Raw genomic sequence first — 25,379 nt, 5'->3', positions numbered from 1 at the left:
CGTGGTTTTCAAAGTCGTAATTTCGATATTTCGGACATATAAAAAATCGGGATTATGAAAATCGAGGTAATGAAAGTCGGAAAAACATATTTCGGAATATTTGGATGTTCCCGTTTAAAAAGGTATTTATCTACACACATATCATAAACTCTCTATGATACGAGTACCTTCAAAATCCGTACGTAAATAATGGCCCACATTACGATAATCTGTTTTGTTACGGCAAATTTCTTATCTGTGAAAATGTGGTAATAGCTTCATTACTATAGACGGTCAAGCAAATCTTGTCAGTAAAAAAAGGCGCGAAATTCAAATTTTCTATGGGACGATATCCCTTCGCGCCTACATTTTTCAAATTTGCCGCCTTTTTCTACTGACAAGATCTTCTTGACCAAGTATATATCAAAATCGATTTGGTAATGCATTCAAATTTCGAACATCTCTGAAAAAAAAAGCAAATTTATTTGACCCCTATTCTAATATCAGTCGAGATGACGTTTTATTCGAAATCAAATGACAATTGCATACAATATTGACAAATCTCGCATGTAAGTTGGTATCGGACGATATGGTAATCGACCCCGACTCTAGTTTGTCTTTGAATAAAATAAAAAAAACTACGGATGCGTGACATGCGTGAAAAAAGTTTTCATTTGCCGCCATTTGACGTACAGTTTATCTTTTAATTAGATTGTAAGTAAAAAATAATTTGTTTTGTTGTTTTTAAAGTAACTATAACAAAATTTTCGTGTAAAATGTGCGATATAGTTATTTGTACAACAAGAGATCAAAGTTTGATATTTCTTCGAGTGCTTATTTTGAGTCCCGTGCAAGCGAAAGATTCTAATTTAGAATCTTGAGCGTAGTAAGGGATTCAAAAGCGCACGAGATGTAAATAACTTTGATCTCGTGTAGTACACAAAATTTTTCACCCTAAGCAGTGAGAACATACCTAGAGGGACAGAGATAATAGAACCCAAGTATATCGAACTTGTATTAGACCCCGCATGTTGAAATGACATTTGACTATAAAGGTCACTTGAATGTCTCAGTGACTCAGTGAGCAAAATCGCATTTTGCTCACTGTTTTTAAGAAGCAAAGTACCCTTGTTCGAGCTGCTGAGGTGAAAAAGATATTTCGGAGACGGCAGCTCATATCCGCGAGTTCTGCCAGAGAGCAAAGTGCCCCAATGTCGGCTGTAATATGAGGTTAGTGAATATATCATAGAAAGTTTAGACTGTGCAAGTGTTAAGTAAACAAGGTATAAAAATAAGATCATGTGCAGATATTTTTAAACACTTTGCCCGCTTTGTCACTTCTGCGGCTAACTGTACATAGCCATACTATGACTGGCTCAAACAATAATAAAAATAAATGTTCTTTACAAAATGATAATGATGATTAAATTAATGATGAATGTTCTTTATATTGAACGCGGAGCCCTAAAAACTATTTAAAATACATTTTACAGTACATATGGTCCTATTTTCCCGCACTAGTGCTTTTCGTACGTATGTCAAAAGTGTACTGTAAAACGTTGTACGATACACGTGCGAGTAGGTAATTCGCAACTCGTGTCGATTTAAAACACTCCCCTCAGTAGTCTTTTAATTTATCGCCACTCGTTTCGAATTTCCTCTTTTCCGCACTTGTATCGTAAATAACTATTACAGTACATACAAGTATGGTCCTATTTTCCCGCACTAGTGCGTAAAATAGCACTTTTCGTGCGATGTCAAAAGTTTAAAGGGCCATATGTACTGTAAAACGTTGTACGATACACGTGCGAATAAGTAATTCTAATTTCCTATTTTCCGCACTTGTATCGTAAATAACTATTATTGTATTCAAAGATATTTTAGCACGGTTATTTATTACCTTAATTATAAATTGATTGTACAAATGAAAATGCATTTATAGTTAATAAAATTATATACAAAGAATATAAAGAATTAATAAAGAATATAACGAACTGAATTTAATTTTTATCATGATTATTTAATTTTCATGATATAATTTTAAAGGCTGCTATTTAACTGATCACCAGATTTAGTAAAATTTAATACCAAAAAAATCTATTTTACCACCCTAAATTAATGAATGATCACCAAAATTATAACACCATTTTAATGTGAAATGATTACCAATTTTATTACATTTTACTATCCTTTTAAAGGAAATGACACCAAACTAATCATTATTAACCCAAAAATAGTAAATGATTACCAAATTTCAAACCCCATTTTAATGTGAAATGATAACCAAATTATTACATCTTTCTATCCTATTAAAGAAAATGACACCAAAACAATCATTGTAAACCCAAAAATAGTAAAAGACCACCAAAATAAGAACTCCATTTTAATGTAAAATTATAACCAAATTTTTAAATCTTGATATCATATCATATTAAAGCAAATGACTCCAAAATAATCATTGTAAACCCAAAAATAGTAAATTACCACCAAAATTGTAACCACATTTTAATTAAAAATGTGCAAATATTTAATATAATTATCGTTATCCTATTAAATTAATTAATCCACTTCGTCACCTTTTTCTAGTAGCATTTTATTTTTGTAACAGTCGCAGTTCTAACCTAACCTAACCCACTTTTCTAGTAGCATTTCGTTTCTGTAAGGGTCGCAGTTCAAACCTAACTTAACCTAACCCACTTTTCTAGTAGCATTCCTTTTCTGCAAGGTTCGCAGTTCAAACCTAACCTAACCCACTTTTCTAGTAGCATTTCGTTTCTATATGGGTCGCCTTTTAAACCTAACCTAACCCACTTTTCTAGTAGCATTTTTTTTCTGTAAGGGTCGCAGTTCAAACCTAACCTAACCCACTTTTCTAGTAGCATTTCTTTTCTGTAAGGGTTGCAGTTCAAACCTAACCTATCCCACTTTTCTAGTAGCATTTCTTTTCTGTAAGGGTCGCAGTTCAAACCTAACCTAACCCACTTTTCTAGTAGCATTTCTTTTCTGTAAGGGTCGCAGTTCAAACCTAACCTAACCCATTTTTCTAGTAGCATTTGGTTTCTGTAAGGGTCGCAGTTCAAACCTAACCTAACCCACTTTTCTAGTAGCATTTCGTTTCTAGAATAATTATTATTTTGGAGTCATGTGCTTTAATAGGATAGCAAACCTAACCCACTTTTCTAGTAGCATTTCGTTTCTGTATGGGTCGCAGTTCAAACCTAACCTAACCCACTTTTCTAATATCACTCGTATCTGTATGGGTAACAGTTGAAACTTAACCTAGCCCACTTTTTTAGTAGCATTTCGGTTCTGTGAGGATCGCAGTTCTAACCTAACCTAACCCACTTTTATACTAGCATTTCGTTTCTGTAAAGGTCGCAGTTCAAACCTAACCTAACCTACTTTTCTAGTACCGTTTCGTTTCTGTAAGGGTCGCAGTGCTAACTTAACTGATAGCAGTTTGACTTACTTTTCTAGTAGCATAACGAAAATGCTACTAGAAAAGTAGATTAGGTAAGGTAGCTATGCGGTGCGGGATACGGATACGGGGAGTTGAGCGGGAGGGGCTAGTAATTTTGGCATCAGTTTACTTTATTTGGTAATATGTATACATTTTTTGGTAATCATAGTGGTTTATTTAGGTGAAAATATCGCATTAATTTGGTCTTCAAGATTTGGTGATCATTAATGATTTTTGGTGATCATTCAATATTTTTGGTATTTGAATACAATTTGAAGTGCAGTCGTAATTAAAATGGTGGTACTTTTGTATTTTTAGGCCTTATTTTTTTGGTGTTCAGTATTTTTTTTTGGTAAGCATAATTTTTTTATTTAGGGTACCAAAGTATTTTTTGGTGGTCATTATATTTGTAGCCAATTTTAAATACGATCACCATATATGTATGTTATTATTATTATTATTCAGAGCCCACTGTGTCCCACTGCTGGGCAAAGGCCTCCCCCCTCGTCCTCCACTCGTCTCTATTTAGTGCAATATCTGGCCAGCCTCTCAAGAAGGAGTCCAAGTTATCCGGCCATCGCCGACGAGGCCTGCCGGCTCTCCGGTTAGACTCGTGGGGCTCCCACTCTGTGGTTAACTTGGCCCACAAGTCGTCCGGCATTCGGCAGACATGACCAGCCCAGTCCCATTTTAACTTGGCCGCTTTCCGAGCTACGTCCATTATTCGAGTCTTAGAGCGCAGCGTGGTGTTTCGGACTCGATCCCTTAATTTTACACCTAATATGCTACGCTCCATAGCTCTCTGGCAAACCCCGAGTTTGGACTTCTGAGCTTCCGTCAATGACCAGGTCATATATGTATGTATTTAAAAAAAATTAAATGTTTAGCAGCAAGTGCAAGAATGATCCACGACACTATAAGGTGGTGGTACTGGTGCTCGACGCGGTCCCTGTACATGTCATCTTGAAACTTAAGTCATTGTCAATAGAGGTGACAGCAGGGTGTCATCTATTGGGCATTAGCATGTACGAGCACTAGTTACCACCTTATGCAGTAAGTAAGATCCGTTTAATATAAATAAGCTTACGGAAAAGAAGAAACCCTCGACTCCTCTTTAAACTATACTATTATTAGTTCTGAAAATATTAACTATATCTTCAAAAAACCATTTTTTAATACAGTTGCTCAAAAAGTGCTACTTTACGTAGCTGTTTAGCGTTCGCAAAGTTGTTTTTTGCGAACTAGTGCTTTTTACTTTTCCAGCTTTTTTAAATTTAATTCTGACCGTATTCGATACGTCCACACCAAAGAGTTTGGATATTCAAAAACTTTATATTTTTTTTTTTGCCTTTGCACATTTATTACGTACAAAAAGTATTGTTACACTATATAAAGTAAATATTGATTTGTTATTATATAAATAAAACGTTATAAAATACGATATTTCACTAAAAATCTTTTTTATTATTTGGCTGAATGGAACTATATCATTGCCACGTTGGCGTTTGTCGTTAACAGAAAAAATTAAGAATTAAAAAGTAAAACCGGCGCCCGCCATTTTCACTTGAAATTTAGTTGTATCAAAATAATTATCTTAAATTGCAACTGTAAGAGTGTTTTTGTATTAAATGAGTTATTGTGATTAATTTAGGCAATGTAAATCAACGCTGAACGTAGTTTATAGTGTTGAATAATAGATAATATACAACATCATTCAAGTTCAAGGGAAAATTCGTAAATGTAATACTCATGTTACCAATATTTGTTTTATTGTGTTTTTTTCGCAAATGTATTAAAGAACGTCGTTCAATGTACGTGTGAAAGTGGTATTATATACTTGTCCCGTGTCTTTTATTCGCCTACAGCTCATAAAAGACAACTCGGGACTCGTAAATAATAACATACTTTCCACACTTGCATTGAAATGTACTATTGTATGGGAGCCTGGGAGGTACCCTAAAATTTGTTTTATAGTTTTTATTCCACCGTTATGTCGCACTGCATGATTTATGTATCCACGCCAAATTGCAACTTTCTAACACTAACGATCACGGAGCAAAGCCTCAGACAGACAGATAGACAGACATGGCGAAACTATAAGGGTTTCTCGGTGACTTCGAAACCCTAAAAAAGTAAAGACTGTTATCAGAACTACAAAATAGTTATTTACGATACAAGGGTGGAAAGTTGGAATTTCGCACGTTTTCGGATAGTACCTACCTACGCTTCGTTTCGCCAATTGATACCAGACACTATTGCAGTACCCTTTGGGTACGGAACCCTAAAAACAGCAATTTCAATCGGACGATAATTATCTCATCCACATAGAGTTAGACCAAGAAAAGTCTGTAACGATTTTGATGCACACGCAGTGCAAGTGTTATTTTAAACGTCAACCTTCTACGAAGTTATGACGTATAAATAACACTTGCATTGCTTATGCTATCAAAATCGTTGCAGACTTTTCTTGGTGTAACTCTAGAATCCAGCCAGTATTACTTAGGTACTTACTTACTAGTTGGCGCGATGACCCAAAATGAGTACCTATTGGCCTCCAACACAAGAGCACGCCATTTTACTCGGTCCTGCGCGGATTCACGCTAGTTTTCACTGACGCCGAGCTCCCGGAGATCTGCCTCCACTCGATCCGCCCACCGCCATCATTATTATTATTAGCACTCCATTTTGGATTTCACGGGCCTATAAATCCCGGTCTTTTGATAGGCTTGCGTGGGGATATAGATCCAACACGTAGAGCCCCTTTGGAGAGCTTTAATGTCATCTAGAACGCCTGCTGGAACCCGTTCACAGGCGCAACAATAGACACCCATGAACGGCTCTCAGCAGGCATTGAGACTAGGTATTGTAGAAAAAGTGAACAGTATACCGGTCTATGGATTGATGTTTGGGTGGACAATGAGACTGGGCTATTGTAAAAGAGGTCCGGACACCTGCCATAACAATGTTAACACCGTCATCAAGGCAGGCGGTGACTCGCCGCTCACTAGATGGGACCCTGAAACTGCCGTCGTAAAGACGACCAGGAGCAACATCGGTGTGAGCGGCTCAGGGGTGTCGAGAGGTGTGCGCCGCTTTCTACCCAGTGGCTGATACCAGCCACTGTGCCAACTCGCGTCTTATGCATCTGTCACTTCCACCCCTGGACCATATATATAGCTCTAGCGACTCCTCTCTGGATGGCCAATGAAGGCAAGCCAGAGCTGAGAGTCCTGCGGGTCCCCTTGGGGTCCACTCCGGTCGACGAAGACACACCGGAGATGGAGACCCTGACCGACTCTCGGGAGCACTCGGGTCCGTGGGGTCGTTACTCCCCAAACGCTCGCCACAAGCTGCCCTGGTTTATTATTTATTATTAGCCATTATTAGCATACGAATACTGCCAAGTGAAAAACCAAACATCGTAAGTGTTGTGTGTCGACCGAGTGACATCCTGTGTCAAGGTCGTATCGTAACAACATCAAAACCGAGGCCAAATCTGAATTCCCTCCAAATAGCGAACCTCGCCGTAAAAGAAAATAAAACAAATTTTCAAACGCATGCATAGCCTCCTCTCTCTCATGAAAAAAAAACCTCACTACTTTAATAATATGCATAGCCCGCGGCCGCCGACAGTCACATTCTTAAAACCGCGGCAATCAAACGCGCATCCACGTAAAAAAATACGTTAGAAAATAACTTTTTAAAAATGCTTGCCGCGTTCTTTTTAACTCTCGTTTCGTCCGCGTTGGCGAAGGAAAACGGTTTTCTGCCAGCATTAGAAGAAAATTTTGAAGAAATATTACGAGTATCTGACTATGTGGGATACGTGACGAATTGGCTCCAGAGTTTCAACGATGAGCGTTTAGGAAAGACGGAAATGGGAAGACTTTTGAATTATGATGAAATGAAAACGAAATTAATGGAAAATGAAAATCGTGAGTATTTTTGCTTTTTGTTCTTGTAAGTTTGAACCCTAAAAACGAAAGCTCGCACATTGTTAGAGTTATACCAAGAAAAGTCTGCAGCGATTTTGATAGCCCACGCAGTGCAAGCGTTATTTTAAACGTCAAACTTCTATGAAATTATGATTATAAATAACACTTGCACTGCGTGGGCTATCAAAATCGCTGCAGACTTTTCTTGGACTCACTCTAGGCTCATTATTGTTCCCCTTTTGCAAGACGTCTCTTCTTTGCAAGGAGAAATTTTGTAAATATTTTGTATTTGGGAACTGCGACGAATATAATGGAGTTCTCAGTACATTCGGGGAGCTGGGGTTGACAAATTCGGTTCCGTGACAAATTTGAACTTTAAAACAGAAAATATGCTCGGCTCAGGATCAAGATCACTCGGATAGTGGAGTGCTCTGATTCTATTTTTGGTACTATGTATGGTGCACAAAAGTAGCCAAAGAAATAAAAAAAATAAAAACTTATCTCCGGCGGCTGAAATTGCTTTAAATCATTTAAAAACAACCCAAATAAACCCCACACAGCGTGAGTTATCCTCAAACAAGGCGACTTATTTTAAGATCCAACTCGTGCATTTTTCTAGTACTTCGACTGTATATATAACTAACATTTATCTGACACATATCACTCCGTAGTTTCCCTTTGTCCATAAATATACCGCGACCTAAACATTACAAGATGTAGTGCATAATAAAATTACTTTCCATCGTTTTTTCCAAGTTTTTTCACGGAAACGCACGAACGTGTCTTGCTGACTGAAATATCAGTCAGCGTCGGTACAAAAAGTTAGGTTGACTGAAGTAGCATAATGACAATTACGAACGTTTCCGAGAAAATACGATGGAAAACAATTAATGCACTAGATCCTTTACGTTGTCCACATACGCGCTACAGAAGAGTCGCTCGTGGCACTATTCCTGTAGGCCAAGCACATGATTGACGCGACAGTATCTCGCCGCGAGATAGACTACCCGTCTTTTTCTAACTATGTTAACAAAAGAGGGACGGGTAGTTTATCTCGCCGCGAGATACTGTCGCGCCAATCATGTGCTAGCCCGGCTGTGTAGCAGGAGATCTAAGGTCCACCACCTTGCATTTTGGAGACAAAGCAAACCGCTTGGAACAGGTGTTCCTGGGGGTGATCTGAGCTGATTAAGCCCGGTTGCCGAGAGGTTCCCCCCAGCAGGTGGGCAGGGGAGGGGGGGTAAAAGTGCCTCCGGCGCGCCTCACTCTAAGCTTTATATCTGCATACATCTCGCAACTATATCAGGTTTGGAGTCTTTTTCGTGTAATTCGAGGATGAAGAATTCAGTTCTGTGACTAAATTCTCACTCACCCATACAAAAAAATCAAGAAATTCAAAATTAAAAAAAAAACATTTAATTTTTTTTTCGTAAATCCTCTAAAAAAATTAAACTATGAGGATTTACTCTAGAAAAAAAATACCTGTGAATAGCCCAGTTATCCTACTATACAGAATAGTAAACTTGTCAAACAATTTTTTTCATAACTCTGTTAAAAAAAATGTTTTGTGTCGCGCGGCGTACCTGCATTGTAAGAGCGGTATGCAACGTTTAGGATTTTTAAGTATGTTTAGATGATTTTTGATAAGTTGTTATTCTTCTGGTTGTAAATTACATTAATAAATTACTTCTGGAAGTGATATATATACAAATATATATTAAATATATAAATAAAGATGTTGGTAAAACTTTCGCCAACAGAGTTAAGTATTATAAATGTGATAAAATTAACATTATTATTTGCATGTCTTTTCCATATCTCGGGACCATGGGGTCCCGGACCTTTGGGAGGCGTACGTGGGGACGAAGCCAACAGCGCAGAGGCCCTTTAAGGCACGTTAATCTAAAAGCAAGGGATACATGTGGTGGATACTATCCCCGAACGCACAATGTGATACATCCGGAGATGGTCCCCGCCAGGTGCAAAGACTATTACAGTGCAGCACTTTTGTGCTGCGATGGGAACTAAGGTCATGGGCTATAGATTTGAAAGTTGGATGGACTGGATAATGGGCTATGGGAGAGACTAGCGGACACCTGCCGTGACAATCAGTCTCAAAATTGTAAATGACAGGTGGTGACTCGCCAACTCATTGAGTGGGCCCCGCAATGGCCGCACGCACAGTGCGACAACAGGGCAACACTTTGGAGTGGCTGTGAGGTTGTCGAGAGGTGAGTCTGCGGTAGCCAGATCCCGGTAATCCGTTCAGCAGGCCGCCGGCGTTATGACATTTTACACTTCCAACCTGGAGCATAGGTCCCGCTCTTGCGACTCCATTCTGGTCGGCCAATCAAGGCAAGCACAGAGGCGAGGGCCAGATGACAGGGCCCTCTGGAATAGGGGTCCGCGGTGTCGTCACTCACCGTCAGCTCGCCACAAGCTGCCCCCGCGGGACATTATTATTATTATTGTGGTGTTGTGGGCCTTTGAGTGTCGCATTGACCAGCATTGATCTATTGTGACGGCCCTTTAAGTTCATTACTAATGCCCGTTGCATCCAGAAAGTTCCAGATTCTTTGGGCCGTAATGTTTTGTACCTCATAGGGTTGCACTACGTGTCGCCCTAGGTAGGTACTTCTTTTTGACATTAGTAGTCCACAAGAACAGAGAATGTGCATTGCAGTCTCCTCTGACTCCTGACAGAACCTGCATGTCGCATCTTGTTTCTTGCCAATTTGAAACATATATGTTTGTTCAACTTGCAGTGTCCAGTCAGTATTCTGGTCACCGCGCAGGTTTTGTGCCTTTTGAGTCTTAAAAGCTCCTTAGCAGTTTTGCTGTTGAACCCTTTGATCAGAGCTTTCGAGTGTTCTTGTCCTTTAACGAACTTCCACCAATCGATTGCTCTCGTTTTTTCTAAGTTGCTGAGCAGAGAATATGCATCTCGTTTTGTGCTTCCACAGAAGGGTTCTGAGCCGACCAGGGGTGTGTCTGCGCCCTTTCTAGCAAGTTCGTCCGCTTCTTCGTTTCCGTTAATGTCGGAGTGCCCTGGTACCCATCTAAGTGTAACTTTGTTGGAGTAAACCAGTGCATTTAGGTTTGTTTTACAGTTCTGGACTAGTTTTGAGTTTGACTCAAGGGATTCTAGTGCCAGCGGAGCAGCCTGGCTGTCTGAGTTGATGTAGATAAGCGATGGTGTCTTAGGTTTCTATCCAGGTTGATCGCCGCACATTTGTTGACGGCGAAGACTTCTGCCTGGAAGATTGAGGCCAATGTGCCCATGCTGACGCTAGCTCTGAGCTTAGATCTCTCACCATAGATCCCACATCCTACATCATTGCCTTTCTTGGAAGCATCTGTATACCAGATGTGGCTTCCCTCTTCGACGTACATTTGGTTGTTGATCCATTTGTCTCTAGGAGGTATTTCTACTGTGTACAGTTTGGTGAGATGACATTCGGTGTGAGCGTCATCAGTGGGCATGCTAAGGGCTCTATTCGCAAAAACCCAGGCCTTTAGATTGGTTAATGCCTGAGAGCGCCATTTTGGCCTGTTTAGCGTGCATATTCTGTAGACGCACTGCTTGGCCTCCTTTTGCACCTGCAAGTGGAGTGGTATGATGTCCAGCAGTGCATCCAGGGCCGCTCCCGGTGTCGAGGAATAGGCGCCTGTTACTGTTAAACAAGCCGTGCGTTGCAGTCTGTTTAGAGTGTCTATTGCTGTCTTTTGGCTGGTTTTGTTACACCAGACTGCGGAGGCTTAGGTGACAATTGGCCTCACTACCGCTGTGTATAACCACATAGCAATTTGGATCTTAAACCCCATCTTGCTCCTGCCATTCGACAGCATGGCCACATGGCCATTTTCACTTTTTGTATAATGTTTCTCAGGTGAGGGTTCCAAGTTAACTTTTGGTCAAAGGTGACCCCTAGATACTTGACCTCTGCCGAGAACGGTATTATTTGTCCATTAAGTCTTGGTTTTGTGAGTTTATCGAGCTTCCGTTTCCTTGTGAATGGTTAAATGGCTATTACAGTCTTGCTCGGATTAATGGAGAAGTCATTTTCTCTACACCATTTGAATATTGTGTTTAGAGCTCCTTGCATTAGGTTGGATATTGTGTTGAGGCAAGGGCCTTTGACGATGACTACAAGGTCGTCGGCATATCCTTGTGTATCAAAGTCTTGGCCTGACATGATTGCAAGAAGTTGGTCCACTGCTAGGGTCCATAATAGTGGGGATAAAACGTCTCCTTGTAGGCACCCTTTAGTGGTATAAAATTCATGCTCTATATATAGTATTGATGGTCAGAGTGGCTACTCTGTTTGAGAGCATGCTATGTACCCATCTGGTGGTTTCGTCTACTCCCTTTGATTTCATACCATTGAGTATGGTCTCTGTGGGCGTATTGTCGAAAGCACCTTCAACATCAAGGAACGCACATAGAGCGGTTTGCTTTTCCTCTAGGGTTTTCTGCACCTTGTCAACCTGGTTGAAAATTATTTCGGCGACACGGCGGTTTTTGGCGCACGGCGCGATTTGGTCTATGTTTGGGGACAGATTATAGCCCCTCAGCAACAGCCACCATGCCCTGCTGACTGGGGCTGGTCCAAACAACAAGGTTATTGGGATCCCATATGGACAAGCCTACCTGCGGCGGCTGCTGCTTGTTTAGAGCTTATTCGTTGCCGCTGCAAAACAAAATGCGCAGGGAGGTGCAACTGCGTTAAAAAAAACCTAAAATGCACAGTCCCATGGGCATGTAATGGTAATTACGAACAATATAATATCTTATTTTAACCCGCATTTTTTGTGAAACATCTCCTATGTTAATTTTATCACATTTATAATACTTAACTCTATTAGCGAAAGTTTTCCCAACATCTTTATTTATATATTTAATTTATATTTGTATATATGTCGCAGTCGGATCGTATAATCCGCCGTATTACATTACGGCTAGCCGTTTTCAAAAACAGGGGCGTTTTGAAATGCGGCGGTTTAACGATTAGCCGGATTGAATGCGGCTGAATGAGAATCCGCCGGAATGTATTCGGCGCCATACGTTCTTCAACACGGCTAGCCGTAATGTAATACAGCGAGTCATTAGCCGCCGCTTTGACAGTTTTTAGTTCCCATTTTTAACACCCGTGGCGCTGCCTGACAAACGCTGGGGTGTCCATCAAATCTGGAGTTCGTCGGACTGTTTCTTTTTAAAAAACATTTCCTTCGCAACTTAACTATACGGAGCCCCGCTTCGCGGGGCTCCTATTTCTGAGCGGTTTGCCCTTCGGGCATCTGAAGCTACCTAACGAACCTAACCTACCTACCTATTGATTTAGTGAGACGTCCGTGAAAACATTACACTTTGGGGAAAAAAGCGTATGTAGGTAAGTAGGTTAGGTACGTTAGGTAGCTTCAGATGCCCGAAGGGCAAACCGCCCAGAAATAGGAGCCCCGCTTGCGGGGCTCCGTCTATTTAAGTTGTGAAGGAAATGTTTTGGAATAGAAACACATGTAGTGCGGTGGGACCATGGTAAAAATAAATTAAATTGCAAACATTGTCAAACTCCGGTTACGTAGACGACCGAAAAAACTGGTCACTCTACAATCTAAAATAGTAGTACGATGCGGCTAAACGTTGGCCGCCTTATTGAAGAACGTATCGCAATGACAATCCGGCTAATCGTCGAACCGCCGCATTTCAAAACGCCCCTGTTTTTGAAAACGGCTAGCCATAATGTAAAACGGCGGATTATACGATCTGACTACGACATATATATCACGTCCAGAAGTAATTTATTAATGTAATCTACCACCAGAAGAATAACAACATATCAGAAATCATCTAAACATACTTAAAAATCCTAAACGTTGCATACCACTCTTACAATGCAAGTACGCCGCGCGACACAAAACATTTTTTTTAACAGAGTTATGAAAAAAAATGTTTGACAAGTTTACTATTCTGTATAGTAGGAGAACTGGGCTATTCACAGGTATTTTTTTTTCTAGAGCAAATCCTCCTAGTATATATTTTGTAGAGGATTTTCGAAAAAAAAAATCTAAAGACTTTTTTTTAATTTTGATATTTTCGAATTTTTTGTATGGGTGAGTGAAAATTTAGTCACAGAAATGAATTCTTCATCCTCGAATTATACGAAAATGACACCAAACTTGATATAGTTGCGAGATGTATGCAGATATAAAGCTTAGAGTGAGGCGCGCCGGAGGCACTTTTACCCCCCCCTCCCCTGCCCACCTACTGGGGGGAACCTCTTGGCAACCGGGCTTAATCAGCTCAGGTCACCCCCAGGAACACCTGTTCCAAGCGGTTTGCTTTGTCTCCAAAATGCAAGGTCCCCTTAGAAAACGGGACCTTAGATCTCCTGCTAGTGGGGTAATTTATGACTTTGATGAGCTCTATATACACCTAATTACCTACCTAGATAAAAATAATCGGCCAAGAGCATGTCGGGCCATGCTCAGTGTAGGGTTTCGTAGTTAGGTACCATTCTGTCAAAATAGGCCAAACGGGGGCTGTTAGTAAGTATTATAAGGGAGTAGGTACCTTTGCAGCGCTTTGTACATTACGTCTTTTTACTAAGAAAAGACGATTTTTTGCAATAACTCACAAACGACTAGACCGATCATGTTCGCTATAGTTTTCATTTAAAGTATTTATTAAGTTCTTGTTTCACAATTTTTTTCATATTTATTGGACCCGTGGTTCAAAAGTTAGAGAGGCACACATATATTTTTTCTTCCGGAGCGCTTATTTCCGAAAATATTCGGATATTATATAATTCTTAAAAATATTATTAATTGTCCTAATCTCCTAAGATTAGTTACTTTCAGTTGTCCGCATCACCCCTTACGCCCTCGATCGCTGTTTCATATTAGTTTTTCTGTCAAGAACTATTCCAGGCATACCTTTTTCAGACGAGTTCCTAGTTACTATAATAAACATCTCTCCGAAATAGATTGCTTTCAAAATTCGATGTCTAGTCTAAAAACCATAGTTAAACGTAAGTTGTTTTAGTACCTAAGTACTGATAGCAGTTTTTTTCTATCTGGTATTAATATGCAGTAGTTATAATTGTACTTACACAGTTAACATAATTTATAATTTATGAACCTCCAGGTCTTTTTTATTGTATCTTTTGTTGCAGTACATCTTGTATTGTATTTTTGATATGTTTATATGACTGTTTGGTTTTCTCAATAAATAAAAAAAAAAAACATTAACTATAGATGGTCAAGCAAATCTTGTCAGTAGAAAAAGGCGCGAATTTCAAATTTTCTATGAGACAATATCCCTTCGCGCCTACATTTTTCAAATTTGCCGCCTTTTTCTACTGACAAGATCTGCTTGACCAACTATATATCAAAAAATAGTTTTAGGAGACCCTTATTCATTTTGAAAGACCTATACCAGTGTTTTTCAAAGTGTGGGTCGCGGCACTTGTCCAAGGGGGTCGCGAAGCTCAGCTTTGAAACTTATGGAAAGCAGATTTCTTAAAAATAATCCAATCCTCGTTAACGTACATATCAATAAAGAAAAACATTATTAGATAGGTAAACTGTATTTATTAAACAGTTAAATAAGTTAAGATCTGTTAGGCCAGTCAAATTAGATTTTTTCCAGGAATTAATTCCCAGCAAGCTGGAAATCTTATAAATCCCCTTAATACCTTCATTTGGTTCTAAATTAGTGTAATCCGAGTTTGCTCCATTCCAGGAGTTGTGGAAAAATTGCTGCTCTTTTTCTTCAGTTTTTTGCTTGTAGTTCAAAAACGGTACGTCCGACGGAAGATTTGCTCTAATCATGATAAAAATTGATATCTGAGGATACGAAAAGTACCTTAATATGAATTAGTACCTACCTAGTCAAACATTGTAAAAAAAAGCCTGCCACTTTGAATTTGTTTTTTTTTTAGTAAAATCGCGTTAAAATCCGAATTATTTTTATCAGTGTCTGATCCACAACAACCTTGCTGGTAGGTAGTGACATTAATTTTGACGGTGGGTTCCTTCTATTTCGAGTGGTTTTGTCAATCCAAAGTAAAATATATAATGATTTCCAGCTTGCTGGGAATTAATTCCTCATAACGCTTTTTTGGATCTCATGAACCGATCTCATAAACTAGACAGTTGAAATTTTCACAGATGATGTATTTCTGTTGCCGCTATAACAACAAATACTAAAAACAGAATATACCGTAAAATGGGGTGAGTTGGGTGAAATTTGACTTTCAAACCTCGATAAAATTTTATTTTTACATGTGAAAACTGAATGGTGTATATAATAAGTGGTTCGGACGTTTGTATTTTAGTATGTATTTTAATTTGGGGAGTTCCATTTCATAACTTTGACGATAAAGAGGAAACCCCACCTCATCCCGTAGTACCTCGTATTTGGGGTGAGAGGGTTTTTCATACAAAGGTGATTTTGGAAGATTGTTGGATCGATTTTTTTTTATTATGAATATTACTATAGCTCCATTTTAAATTGGAATACATTATTTTTGTAGGAGTAGCCTTAACACATTCAATACCACTAAGTGCTACGGGTTACGCTCGTAGCGCGTAGCCACGGTTTCGTCGTATGTAGCGCGTAGTCGCTACGAACAGTGTACCCGACAGTCGGGTTCTTGGTGTTGAATGTGTTAAAAACCCACCTCACCCCCCTCTCAATCCTTCTCTCCCCATTCATAACCCATAGCTCCCCGCGAAACCTACTCACCCCGTTTTACGGTACCTAATAGATATTTAAGTGTCCCATACAAAAAACGTGATTTTTTTGACAGTCCGACTCGCACTTGGCCGGTTTTTTTTTTGTTTTGATATCGACCATTAATGGACTGTGCGGAAAGAGAGCCGTAGAATGTACGGTATCCCATACATTCCATACGACTGTTCTCTTTCCGCACAGACTCTATATAGATAGAAAGACTTAGAAACGGGGTTAGGGGGTCGCGAAAAGAATTTAGTGGTCATAAAGGGCCGTGACACCATAAAGTTTCAAAAACACTGACCTATACCAACGATACCCCACACTATCGGGACAAAGGAAAAAAAAAATTCAAACAAAAATAATTGTAGGTACCGTAGACCGGGGTGACTTTGGAAATTTTGGGGTTACTTTGATAGATTTAAAACGGCCATAGAATTACCATTATTCATTATTTACTGAAAATGTTCCTGTAACTAGTTAGATTACTATATATTCATATTCACCTACTGTAAAAAATCTCGCATAAATATATATTATGGCTTAAAAACTAGAATTTTAAAGTCTCCCCTGCATTCGAAAGTCACCCCGGTCAATGGTAGCCTAAAAAAATTTTTTTGTACTTTTTATTTTACCTTTCTGTCGCAATGCATGATTTATGTATCCATGTCAAATTGCAGCTTTCTAGCACTAACGGTCACGGAGCAAAGCCTCGGACAGACAGACAGACATGGCGAAACTGTAAGGGTTTCTAGGTGACTACGAAACCCTAAAATAGCTAAGTGACAATCACAAATATACAGTGTGTAAATTCAATACGGGTGAACATTTAAACGGTGGTTAGCATAGGATCTAATATAAGAAGTATATTGAGAAAAATTTTCCTTAAAAATACAATGAAATTATTAACCATACAAAATAATTCGGCCCGCAATGTAAAGCAACACACAAGTACGGATCCGGATCGTACCTGGTCCAACAGATCTGATCTCATGGGCTATTCAGCGCTGTAACGCTGCCAGCGTAATGGGGACATTTGAGCCAGGTACGATTCGTGACAGTTATATTGTTTAACTTAGATTTTATAATGACGAAGCCTGTTGCGGATATCTTCCTTGGTATGTTTGGGACGAGGCATGTTGCTGATTTGCATTTGTAGCCACCGGACGAAGCCTGCGTTGCTGCGGATTTGTAACATATAACTAGAGTATTTTTTTTAAAGTTTACACACAAGTTGCGAGACACGAGTTTGTGAAAGTATCTGTCAACGCTCGTTGACAGTTGCTACATGTCATGATGGTAACCACGGCACCCTACACTGAGCACGGCCCGATATACTCTTGGCCGATTTTATTATACCTAATCTAGCAGATAAAATTAGTAACAGTTTCACCGGCTAAGAACTAGGTACGTTCTTATTTTTTTTCTCTTTCTACGACCTACCACAGCTAAATTATCTGACGCCACAAAAACGTCAAAAATCGTTTCCAAGCTCGCATTTTGGGACTAATCGTTTCAAAAACTATTTTGACACACTTTCGGCAACTTTCGGTGACTAATTGACTAGTTGCATTATATTCACAGTTGCATTATAACTACAATTTTTAGTCGGTGACTAATAGGGGGTATTACTGCAATGTTCTGCCGCCAGAGTGCAGCACTAAGCTAGCTAGTAAACCATAGAGTAACTTATACATACTGTGCCTTAAACTGTTTTTTGACAAGTTTTCACAGACAATAAAATATGACATTGATGCATCAAGCGGCTTGTTTACAAGGGCCTACCGGGAAAAGCGAAAATCTAAAAGTTATCTGCCTCTTTATTGCTCAAATATGCAAGAGTGATAGAGAGGTTAGATAACGAAATTTCGGTATTCTTGTTTCGCGGTAGACCCCCAGATTGTGATGGATAGTGGTAGTAGCGCCCCCTACGCAGAGTTTTGGGTAATATTCCCTATTTAGGGACAGGAATGACAGGAATTAAAAAAACAGCTTATTGGAACACTGTGTAATAGTTAGGACGACAAAAATAATAACGTTTTGAAAAATAACATGGCAGAAAATGTACGCTTAACAATGTTAACATCGGTTTTGAATTTAACATTTCTCGGTTACTGTCGGCAAGGCTCGTTTTTAGGGTTCCGTACCAAAAAGTTAAGTTATTTCTCCTCCTCCATCCTCCATTTCAAAGTGTAAATATAGGTAGTTACTAATAGGTCAAGTGGGGTATCACAACATTAACAATAGTGTATTCCAAAAAAAAAATTTTTACAGTAAAAAAAAAAATATTTATTCATAATACCACCTAGAATTTGACAAAAAAAATAAGAAAGGTGAAAATTGTACGGAAGTTTAATGTTTGAATTTTGTCATGTTTCAGACTCACCTGAAGGCCGAGGCAGCATGAAGAAGGTCGGCCACACTATGATGCCACTGGTCTTCCACGTAGGAGCAGCCTCCACGTGGATGTTGCTGACAACTTTGCTGACGGCTAAAACGCTTGCAGTCGGGCTGGCGCTGCTGGTGTTCAAGATTGCTGCCGGCTCCGCTAAGGTAAGATGAAGTTGCTGACCTAAGGTATAGGCCCCGTGCCACTGGTCTTCCACGTAGGAGCAGCCTCCACGTGGATGCTGCTGACAACTTTGCTGACGGCTAAAACGCTTGCAGTCGGTCTCGCGCTACTGGTGTTCAAGATTGCTGCCGGCTCCGCTAAGGTAAGATGTCTAAGATGATGTTGCTGACAAGTTGACGACCTTGCTGACTACTAAGGTTTATGCTTCGTTTTACAGTGAACGTCTTTATTTTTTTTTTTGTAACTCCATTTTGGATTTCTCTGGCCTATAAATCTGGCCCTCTGGCCCAGTCTTTTGATAGGTTTGCGTGGGGATATAGATCCAACGCGTAGAAGTCCCTTGGAGAGCTTTAATGTCATGTAGAACGCCTGCTGACCCCGTTCACAGGCGCAAAAATGAACCGGTCGCAGCAGGCATTGGGACTATTGTAGAAAAAGTGAACCCGTCTATGGATTGAAGATTGGGTGGACAATGAGACGTTATTGCAAAGACGTCCGGACACCTTTTTTTTTTTTTTTTTTTTTTTTTTTACGTTGGGGAAATGCGTTTACGCATGCCACCTGGTCAGGGGGAACCAGGGGGGATGTCGGACTAACCAGTGGAGGACTACCGTCTAAAACCACCAACGAGTGCCAACTCCGCTTTAGATGGGGTGCCGCAGGGTCGCTATCAGCATTCGACCACGTGCGCCCCAGCGGGATAAGACGTCCGGACACCTGCCATAACAATGTTTTCACAAGTTATCGAGGCATGCCGCCCACTAGAGGGCCCCTAAAACTGCCGTCGTAAAGACAACCAGGAGCAACATCGGTGTGAGCGGCTCAGGGGTGTCGAGAGGTGTGCGCCGCTTTCTACCCAGTGGATGTTAACAGCCACTGTTCCAACTCGCGTCTTATGCATATTTCACTTCCACCCCTGGAGCATAATTATAGCTCTAGCGACTCCTCTCTGGACGGCCAATGAAGGCAAGCCAGAGCTGAGAGTCCTGCGGGTCCCCTTGGGGTCCACTCCGACCGACGAAGACACGCCGGAGACGGAGACCTTGACCGACTCTCGGGAACCTCGGGAACACTCGGATCCGTGGGGCTGTTACTCCCCAACAGCTGCCCTTATTATTTTATTATAAACATCCGTTTACTTTGTTGCAGTTGGCGTCCTTCTTTACCCAACTGAAGCACAGCAAAGAAGACCATCACGGGTACTCGTCGGCGTGGACCCCGCATTACGAACACCATGGTACGTATACCTACTATCACCATCTCTTAACCCTTTAACACTTTTCTTGGCAGATTGCTAAAAAAACCGGACAAGTGCGAGTCGGACTCGCCCACCGAGGGTTCCGTGCTTTAAGTATTTGTGGTTATAGCGGCAACCGAAATACATCTTCTTCTTCCTCGCGTTATCCCGGCATTTTTGCCACGGCTTATGGGAGCCTGGGGTCCGCTTGACAACTAACAAGAACAACAACTGGGCAATAGAAATACATCATAACACTTTAAACTCTCGCGTTTTGTACACATATTTAATTACACAAACGGGTCTACCGCGAACGGGTCTAGCTGGTGCAACTCAGCTGAAACGTCGGAATTAAAGGTAAAAACAATGAAATTATATCGCGGTAGACCCGTTTGTGTAATTAGAAATACATCATCTGTGAAAATCTGTGAAAAACAGACAGATTCAGTGGAGTCTTAGTAATAGGGTCCCGTAACGTTGTTACCCTTTGGGTACGGAACCATAAAAATGACTTCAAGCCTCGGTTACGCCTGATAGAGCCAAAAATGCTCTAAGAAAAAATACAATATACCTACAAAAAATATATAAAATAGAGAGTAAAATAGCGCAAGAAAAAGTAAGGTTATTTTTGATCGGAAGTGAAAAAGAAATAGGTACCGGTTAGGTAGTCGTAGTGGGTAACCGAGTTGCAAATTATCACTCCTTTAATATTGTCAGCTGACATCCAAAACCCACTAATTGCAAAAAAAAACAACAATCAACTTGTACTAGAGTCTGTTCGGAAAGAGAACAGTCATGGAATGTATTGGGCCCCATTCCACGACTCTTCTCTTACCGCACAGACTATAGTACGGTTTTACTATGGCTCTGAAGTTGGGGTACCTACACTACCTACCCTACATTATATTATATTATAATGAGCCTGTTGTGTCCCACTGCTGGGCAAAGGCCTCCCCCCTCTTCTTCCACTCGTCCCGGTTTTGAGCTACATCTGGCCAGTCTCTCAAAAAGGAGTCCAAGTTATCCCGCCATCGCCGACGAGGTCTGCCGGATCCCCGGTGTGACTCGTGGGGCACCCACTCTGTGGTTAACTTGGCCCACAAGTCGTTCGGCATGCGGCAGACATGACCAGCCCAGTCCCACTTTAGCTTGGCCGCTTTTTGAGCTACATCTATTATCTGAGTTTTTGAGCGCAGCGTGGTGTTCCGGATGCGATCCCTTAGTTTCACACCTAATATGCTGCGCTCCATAGCTCTCTGGCAAACCCCGAGTTTGGACTTCTGAGCTTCCGTCAAAGACCAAGTCTGAGCACCGTAAGTGAGGACTGGAAGTATGCACATGTCCATGAGCCTACGTTTGAGAGACAGAGGTAGGTCTCCCTTCATGAGGTGTTTCATGGACCAATAGCTCTTCCAGGCGTTCTCGGTCCGTCTATTGACCTCTTTGTCTTGTCGCGCCTGGAAAGAGACTATTTGGCCCAAATAAAGGTATTCATGGACATATGCAATGTGTTCTCCGTTTACCTCAATCTTACGTTTTGTGCTGTTGGACATGACTTTGGTCTTTGACATATTCATCTTCAGTCCGACCTCGAGGCTTGCGTTGCTAAGGTCTTCTAGCATAAGATGTAGCTCAGATGCCGTTGAGGAAAAAAGGACTATATCATCGGCGAAGCGAAGGTTAGTTAACCTTTTTTCGCCGACAACCAGGCCCTTGTCTCCCCAACGCGGCGCAAGCTTCCGGAAGACATGTTCCAATGTGCTGGTGAAAAGTTTCGGCGATAGCGGATCTCCTTGTTTAACTCCCCTTTGTATATCAAAGGACGGGCCAGAAGACTGTAATTTTATGGCGGCTGTACTATGTTTATATATAGTGCTTAGAAGTTGGATGTAATTATAGTAATTCTAATTACAGAGTCTTGGTTATCACTTGACAATGATACCTATAGGCTCACTTGTTTTCTTACAAGCTTTAATACATAATATGTTTATGCATGCTTATCTAATAAGTAATATTGTATTACAACGCCTTGCTAACAAAATCTTATCTACAGATGTAGTGCATAATTGTTTTCCATCGTATTTTCTCGGAAGCGTTCGTATTTGTCATGCTACTTCAGTTCAGTCAACTTCAGTACTTTTTGTACCGAGACTGACTGAAATAGCAAGACACGTTCGTACGTTTCCGTGAAAATACAATGGAAAATAATTATGCACTGCATCAGTGATATTACATAACTATAGATAGGTTATGGTCATACTTGAGGAGCACAAAAAATACTTCCATATTTATTTTTATTTCTATACCTACGAAGAAATCTGTAATTTTTGATAAATTTTCGCATTCCATCCATATTTGTCATACTCGTTGTTAAACATAAGCTTGTCTGTTTCTCTTTCGGTGTGCGGGAGCTCATCAGCACGTGCACGTTTCTCGCTTGCTCAGCCGCGACTACATGCAACTTGTACAATTTGTCACAATGTAAGCGCTTCACTTTTGGAACCCCTATAACCTACCTTGAGTTATAAATCATTGCACTGCATCTGTAATATTATACCAACAGTTCATTCAGCCTATAAACAAGAGAGTATGAAAGACCCGCGTCAAGCCACTGACCTAAAGTTGGACCTGCCCTATGATGGTCAATATAGGGTGGCACTGGCAGTCTCAATAGGAACTTCCTCTAGAGATTTGACTGATAGGTAAGAATTTTTAAACAATACCGTAAAATGTGGTGAGTAGGTGCAAAACTGACATTCAAACCTCGATAACATTTTATTTTTACATATGCAAACTGAATGGTGTATATAATAAGTGTTCCGGACGTTTGTATTTTAGTTTTTTTTTTGGTAGTTCGATTTCATAACTTTGACGATAAACAGGAAATCCCACCTCACCCCGTAGTCCCTCGTATTTGAGGTGAGTTGGGTTTTCATACAAAGGTGATTTTGGAAGATTGTTGGATCGATTTTTTTTATTATGAGGATTAAAATGGAGCTATAGTAAATAAATAATAAATATTATTTAATATTTATTTATTATAATATTTATTATTTATTTACTATAGCTCCATTTTAAATTTGAATACATTATTTTTGTAGCAGTAGCCTTAAAATCCCATCTCACCCCCCTTTCATCCCTTCTCTCCCCATTCATAACCCAACTCTCCCCGCGAACCCTACTCACCCCATTTTACGGTAATATTTTGTTAGAACACGGGCTGTCCAAATTCATTTAAAATAGCACTTTACGTACAGTAAGCTGCAGAGAAAACTGAATGTGAACCTTATCAGGGGGGTCAGCTATCTCTGGAGCTTACAGTACTTATAATTTACAAAATATAGATAAACTCTCAAAACCCTCCTTACTGTAGTATAGTCTGCCCAACGAGTCGTGTCAGAAAAAAAGGCGGGAAATGTTATTAGCTAGGTGTAGGTAGGTACCTATAAAATGAAATGACAGCTTGAAGCTGACTGCTTATATGGTTCCTAGGCAAAATTGTTGACTAAGGTACCTATAAAAAAAATTTAAGCTTGCGGTGGGCTTGTGGCTTGTGGAGTTTGCTGGTCAAACTTTATGTGTACCTACTAATAGATCGCGGGCCAGGAGCAAATATCGTCAGTCATCGCCTCCCGCTTGATAGTTTAGATGCTATCGTGAGTTAAAAAAATTGTCAGCCGGTTGTATCGCGGTGGAAAGACCGTCAGTTGATCACATGAATATGAAAAAATAAAAATAATTTTAGTCATGCCTCCCGTTTGATACTGTCAGATGATAGTTGAGATGCTTTTATAAATAACAGAAAATCGTCAGCCAGTTGTATAGCGGTGGAAAGACCGTCAGCTACTTGCATAAACATGTAAAAAATACGCGCCTTACCATTTATGTCCGCAAATCCGTAAGGCGTTCATTGAAATGCCTGATGAAATCCTACATGCAAAGTTTCATGATTTAGTTATTACTATAATAAAAAGGAACAGACCTGATAAAATCTGCGACACAAACCACCATAGTCCAATGTTCCCGTAACGCTGAAGACCGTGGCAAGTGGAGGCGCATTGCGAGGGCTGCGTTATCCACGATGGATACGTCTCATCATACAACTACGACCACTCTGTCAAGAGTGAACGACTGAGGAGGAGGATAATAAAAAGGTACAGCGCTTATTTTTTACTTGTTTATGGAAGTAGCTGACGGACTTTCCACCGCTTTACAACCAGCTGACAGTTTTTTTATTTATAATAACATTTAAACTATCTACTGACAAAGTATCAAACGGGAGGCGATGACAAAATTTATTTTATTTTGTTATGTTTCGGTGGCTGCCATTCCTCAACCCACCAACGGAGCGGCAGCTGACGTCCATGAGGGTTCATCATACATAAACGTTAACCACTATACGAGTTATCACCCGGGAGGCGATTGGTCATTGAAATCTGTTCCTGACCCGCGGTCTATAAAGTAATGCGTATTATAGACGCACCACATTAAAATACGGCAAATATACTAGACTCTTGTTTTATACCTATGCACTATGTGTGCGTTGCATCATACCTATAAGCAGTGGCGGATTTGCCCTAAGGCCCAGTAGGCCCGGGCCTAGGGCGGCAAGAATTTAGGGGCGGCAAATTGTGACAAAAAATTCGCTGATGATAACACGAAATAACTCAAAATGTAGTCAATATGATGGGTGCTGAAAAAGGGGCGGCTGCAGGGCCAAAAACTCAGTTAAAAAAAAACTCTTTTTGTAATTTTTTTTAGTCGTGAATTTGGGCAGCCCCTTCAGAACGGGTTTCATTCAACTCATATTTCTCTTTACAGATTATCACATAGAGCACCATCCCGATGAACATGGTACGATATCCCATCCAGGCTGGACACCCAACTACATACCACACCACTATCACGAATACAAAAACGAGTTTCACGATTACAAAAACAATGAGTTCCATGAAACTAAAAATGACGAATTTCATAATTACAACACACACGATGACAATGACTACAAAACAATTACCACACATGACATCCAGGGTTCCTATGAAGATTATAATCATTTGGAAGGTGCCAAGAAAAAACTTGACAGTAAAGTAGGGTAGTTTTTTTGTTTAGGTACGTATAAAAGTACATTTATACCAGTCGCTTTTCGGTGAAGGAAAACATCGTAAGGAAACCGGACTAATCCCAATAAGGTCTAGTTTACCCTCTGGGTTGGAAGGTCAGATGGCAGTCGCTTTCGTAAAAACTATTAGTGCCTACGCCAATTCTTGGGATTAGTTGCCAAGCGGACCATTAGGCCCCCATGAGACGTGGCTAAATGCCGGGATAACGCTAGGAAGATGATGACGTATAATATTATATAATATAATTTATATAATTTATATAAAAGTATATTTAAACTCAATCCTTCCATCCGTCGCCTTAACTTCATCTAAAAAACTTATTTGTTTTCACCGATCCGG

General features: G+C 40.3%; 1 protein-coding gene across 1 annotated transcript; it reads left to right on the top strand.

Annotated features, from left to right (window-relative positions):
• Positions 1-18,703: 18,703 nt before the first annotated feature.
• Positions 18,704-25,046, top strand: LOC134802823 (histidine-rich glycoprotein-like). Its single transcript, XM_063775551.1, has 3 exons — positions 18,704-18,822; positions 19,830-19,917; positions 24,739-25,046. Exons 1-3 carry the CDS (start codon positions 18,736-18,738, stop codon positions 25,014-25,016), a joined length of 453 nt encoding a protein of 150 aa, XP_063631621.1. The 5' UTR covers positions 18,704-18,735; the 3' UTR covers positions 25,017-25,046.
• The last annotated feature ends 333 nt before the right edge of the window (positions 25,047-25,379 follow it).

The sequence above is a fragment of the Cydia splendana genome, chromosome 25 (assembly GCF_910591565.1).
Source record: "Cydia splendana chromosome 25, ilCydSple1.2, whole genome shotgun sequence".
Lineage (NCBI taxonomy): Eukaryota > Metazoa > Arthropoda > Insecta > Lepidoptera > Tortricidae > Cydia > Cydia splendana.
Note: the sequence above shows the minus strand (reverse complement) of the source record. Positions and strands in the feature narration are given on the sequence as shown.